General features: G+C 43.1%; 1 protein-coding gene across 1 annotated transcript; it reads right to left on the bottom strand.

The window, feature by feature from the left end:
* Nucleotides 1-3,035: 3,035 nt before the first annotated feature.
* On the bottom strand, nucleotides 3,036-3,986 carry LOC112642922 (olfactory receptor 6N1). The gene has a single exon (XM_025420669.3). It carries the CDS (start codon nucleotides 3,984-3,986, stop codon nucleotides 3,036-3,038), a length of 951 nt encoding a protein of 316 aa, XP_025276454.3.
* Between the last annotated feature and the right edge of the window lie 594 nt (nucleotides 3,987-4,580).

Raw genomic sequence — 4,580 nt, 5'->3', positions numbered from 1 at the left:
TGCTTTTAAAAACATCTTTACTGAGATACAATTTACAAACCACAACAATTCATCCATTTAGAGTGTACAATTGAATGGCTTTTAATATATTTACGGACATGCGCAACCATCATTAACAATCAGTTTTGAACGTTTAAACACCTCATAAAGAAACTCTGCATCCTTTTTTTAGGTTCATGTATTTTGTTTTTAGGTTTTATTTAAATTCAACTTAGTTAACATATAGGGAATTATTAGTTTCATGGATAGAATTTACTGATTCATCAGAAACTCTGTATCCTTTAGCTCTCACCACCCCGTACCCAGTTGCCCCACACACATACTTCTGCCACTAATCCAGTTTTTGTTTTACAGATTTCTCTATCCCGGATATTTTGTGTGAATGATATCATAGAGTTGGTGGCCTTTTTGTGTGTGTGTGGGGGGGGTCTGCCTTCTTTCACATAGAACAGTACTTGCAAGGTTCATCCATGCTGTGGTATGTATGAAGACTTCATTTCTTGTTACGTACAAATACATTCCATTGTTTAGGTATGTACACGTGTAGTTCACTCAGTTCTCCATCAGCAGACATCTGGATGGCCTCTGTGTTTGGGCTACCATGAGAAAGGCTGCCGTAAATATTCATGTACAAATTTTTGCGTGGACACATATTTTCATTTCTCTCGGATACACACGGAGGAATAGAATTGCTGGGTCATGTGACAACCCTGTGTTAAATCTTTTGAGGAGATGCCAGGCTGTTTTCCAAAGTGGCTGCATCGCTTTACATTTCCACAAGTCGTGTGTGAGGGTTCTGGTTTACCTCCACCAGCAGCAGCATATGTGGTTACCTGGCCCTCTGATGCCTGCCATCCTAGGGAGTGTGACGTGGAATCTCACTGTGAGGTTGATTTGCATTTCCTCAAGGATGATGATGCTGGGCATCTTCCCATGTGCTTATTGGCCACTTGCATATCTTCTTTGAATAAGCACCTACTCAGATTCTTTGTTCATTTTCCAATTGTATTATTTGCCTTTTTCTTACTGAGCTGTAAGAGTGCTTTGTATATGATAGATAGAAGTCCCTTACCAAATACATGGTTTGCAGATCATTTTTCTTATTCTGCGAGTTGTCCTTCACTCTCTTAAAGGTGAGTCCCACTTTCACACCTGCCTCTGCAAGTCCTCAGGTGCCCAAGCCCTGGCTGCCACTGCCGACTCCATTCCAGACCCATAGCCTAGTCATCAACTGCTTTAACTGGTATTTTCATCTTTTTTTTTTTCCTTTTCCCCGTGCTTTCCTGGACCTTTTAAAGCCTAGAGGAATTGAACACCAATAAAAAATAAATTTATTAAATAAATAAATAAATAAATAAATAATAAATAAAGCCTAGAGGAACCCAGCTGGGAAGCTGAAGCCTTTGTTTTCTTCATCAGAGTCCCTGACTGACTTGCCCTGTAACGTTGGCAAGATGTTTCACTTGGGTCTAAACTTCCAATTTTTTGAAATTGCTTTCATAAAATGGCCAACTTTGATCTCTCTGTTAGTTTTCAGCTTAAATGTCATTTCCTCCAGAAGAGAGTGCTTGTGTTTTATTACTAATTACCAGAGTTTTAATTAAGTAATTATAATTAAGTATAAATTAATTATGATGCTAATATCTATCTTCTCAATCTTTCCAACCAGCCTAAGGGCAGGAACTGGACTTATTCTGTTTTGCTCATCCTTTTATGTAGGTTGTTGCATGGCACTTGATACAGAGTTAGAGCTAAATAAACATGTGCTTGATGGACTGGATGGATGGGTGAATGGGTATCTTTAGGGTGGTTGGAATAGAAACACTCTGGGATTTTTGTAGAAAGTTCTATAAAATTGCAAATTTTCTTATAGTCAGTGTTTGATTCTCTATTCATAGTACATATTCAGGTTCATGATAATCCCTAATACCAGCTAATAACTAAATCACCACATATCTCATATGCTAAGTTATAGGATTATTTCTCATATATTTTCATAGGTTTAAGGACATAACTAGCTTGAAACATAATAAAGAGGCAGTCCAATGTAAAGAGCAATCCTGTTTCCTGCCAGTGGTACGACTCCTGCACCGTCACAGAGAACGGATGTCAAGGCCGCCAAGACTGAAACACGCAGCCTTCGGGAACCCGAGCACCACAGCTGGCTCACCTCTCAAGTACACCCTCTGGCTCTTTACTCCTTTCCTCTGGGGGAGTAATTGGGAAGTATTTTTGCATAGTTACATTTTCCTGGATCTTGTTCTAAGGCCCAGAGCAATGATGAGAGATTTGGGGAAGAATAAAATAAATAAAAGTAAATATATATATATATATATTGCTATCAGTTACATGCCAGACAATTTGTCCGTGATGTACAGACCTTATCACTAATTCACAAAACAACCTTTAAGAAAGTATTTTTAGCAAATGGCGAAATTAAGACCCTAAGGGTTTGAGTTACTTTCTAAAGACCATGCAATTAATAAGTAACGGAATGACCTTGGATTTAAACCCGGATTTATGTTGTCATAAAAACGTGCTTTCCTCTACTATGCCAGTGTTTCCAATGGTGATCCATAAACAACCAGGAGGCATAAAATACCATTCAAGTGTAAACAGCATGTGAAAAGCCATTTAATTTTCTTCTAAAATTTATTTCACAAATATTGTTCAGAAACAACTAAATAGGTATCAAATTTACTGCGTTTATTATTTATTTATTTATTTATTATTTATTTATTTATTTATTTATTGTAGATAAAGCTCAAATTTGACAAAAAATCCCATGTGTGGTATACAAATATCCAAGATTGAAAATCACTGCACTACTGTCTATTCCAGTCGGGTGGCTTGCTGCGTGTGGCTCCAGCAGAGAGTATGGTGGTCGAGTTGGCACCAAGAGCCAAGCAGCACTTGCCCCAGTTCTGTGTCCCACGCAGGAAAGCACTCAATGCCCAATATCTCATCGGAGGGAATGCCGACCCCCAGGGCCACCCTAGGTCGGCCTCACACTTGGCCTGCCCTCCCCACCTTCATCACAGTATCCCTGACCTCCTCAACTGCCTCCTCACAGCCTCCTTAATATCCTTGTTGCGCAAGCTGTAGATGAAGGGGTTGAGAAAAGGCGTGAGCACCGAGTAGATCACAGCCAGCGCGCGGTCATAGTCCAGCGAGTAGCTCTTCTTCAGCCGCACATACATGAAGAGGATGCTCCCGTAGAAGATGAGAACCACGGTCAGGTGGGAGGCACAGGTGGAGAAGGCCTTTGTCTTGCCTGCAACTGAAGGAATCCTGAGTACCGTGCGGATGATCTGGACATAGGAGCTGAGGATCAACAGGAAGGTGGCCAGGATTTTGCAGGAGTTGATAACGAAGTCCACTAGGACATTGACAGATGTGTCTGTACAGGCCAAGCTCAGCACAGGAGGGAAATCACAAAAGATGTGCTGAATGTGATTGGGGCCACAGAAAGGGAGACGGGACACCAGAGAAATTTCAGCCACCGGCCCAGCCAGGCCTCCCAACCAACAGCCAACGGCAATCCGGGCACAGAGCGCTGGGGTCATGAGGGTGGGGTAGTGGAGAGGCTGGCAGATGGCTAAGTACCTGTCATAAGCCATGGCTGTGAGGAGGTAGCACTCAGCAGCCCCAAGAGAGTGAAAGAAATAGATTTGCAGAAGGCATCCGGAGAAGGAAATGGTCTTCTCCTCGCTGAGCAGGTTCGACAGCATCTTGGGGATGGTGGCCGCTGTATAGCCGAGCTCCAGCAGCGAGAGCGCGCTGACAAAGTGGTACATGGGTGTGTGGAGCCGGGGGTCCAGGCGCACCACCAGGAATATCAGCAGGTTTCCCAGGACGGTGGTGACGTAAATGAGAAGTAGCAAGACGAAGAGGTAAGCCTGCACCCCCTGGACATGAGGAAAGCCCAAGATGATGAACTCTGTCACCCAGCTCCAGTTCCCGGGGGTCCATGGCTCACCACTCATGTCCCTGGATGTGAGGCAGGGAAGGACAACAAGAAAGTCGGGCCACAGAAGGTGAGCAGGAACCCTCAGAGCACCTCTGTCCTCCCTCCGCCACCTCCAGAGTAAAGTGCTCTCGGCAAGGGCTTTAAGAGGCCAGCGTTTCGATCCCTGCCGGCAGCCTCCTTCACAGGGTCTGCTCTTGTCACCAGTTCTCTGCTCTCACAGCCCAATTTTTGGCCCCCACCATCCCTTCTGTAACCCAGTTATCTTGCCTCGTGGAAACTAAGTAGGTTTTAGAAACTCAAGTGTTCTTCGGCTAAGGTTTATCTTATTATTTATCTATATTCTTTGTCTCAGGTATAGATGATCCTTTATAGTGATAAAGTATTGGTGGTGCACTGGACCAAGATTACATAATTTCAATGGTATATTTTTTATTTTATTTTTTATTTTTATTTTTAAAAAATATTTTATTTATTTATTCATGAGACACACACACACACAGAGAGAGAGAGAGAGAGAGAGAGGCAGACACAGGCAGAGGGAGAAGCAGGCTCCATGCAGGGAGCCCGACATGGGACTGGATCTCCACAGGTGTGGGTCTCCAGGATCACG

Source organism: Canis lupus, chromosome 38, assembly GCF_003254725.2.
Source record: "Canis lupus dingo isolate Sandy chromosome 38, ASM325472v2, whole genome shotgun sequence".
In the NCBI taxonomy this organism is placed as follows: Eukaryota; Metazoa; Chordata; class Mammalia; order Carnivora; family Canidae; genus Canis; species Canis lupus.
The sequence above is the reverse complement of the archived record's forward strand: the minus strand, read 5'-3'. Positions and strand labels throughout refer to the sequence as shown.

Excerpts from the sequence above, each read along its gene's own strand:
- LOC112642922 (XM_025420669.3), bottom strand. The coding sequence starts at position 3,986 with ATGAGTGGTGAGCCATGGACCCCCGGGAACTGGAGCTGGGTGACAGAG.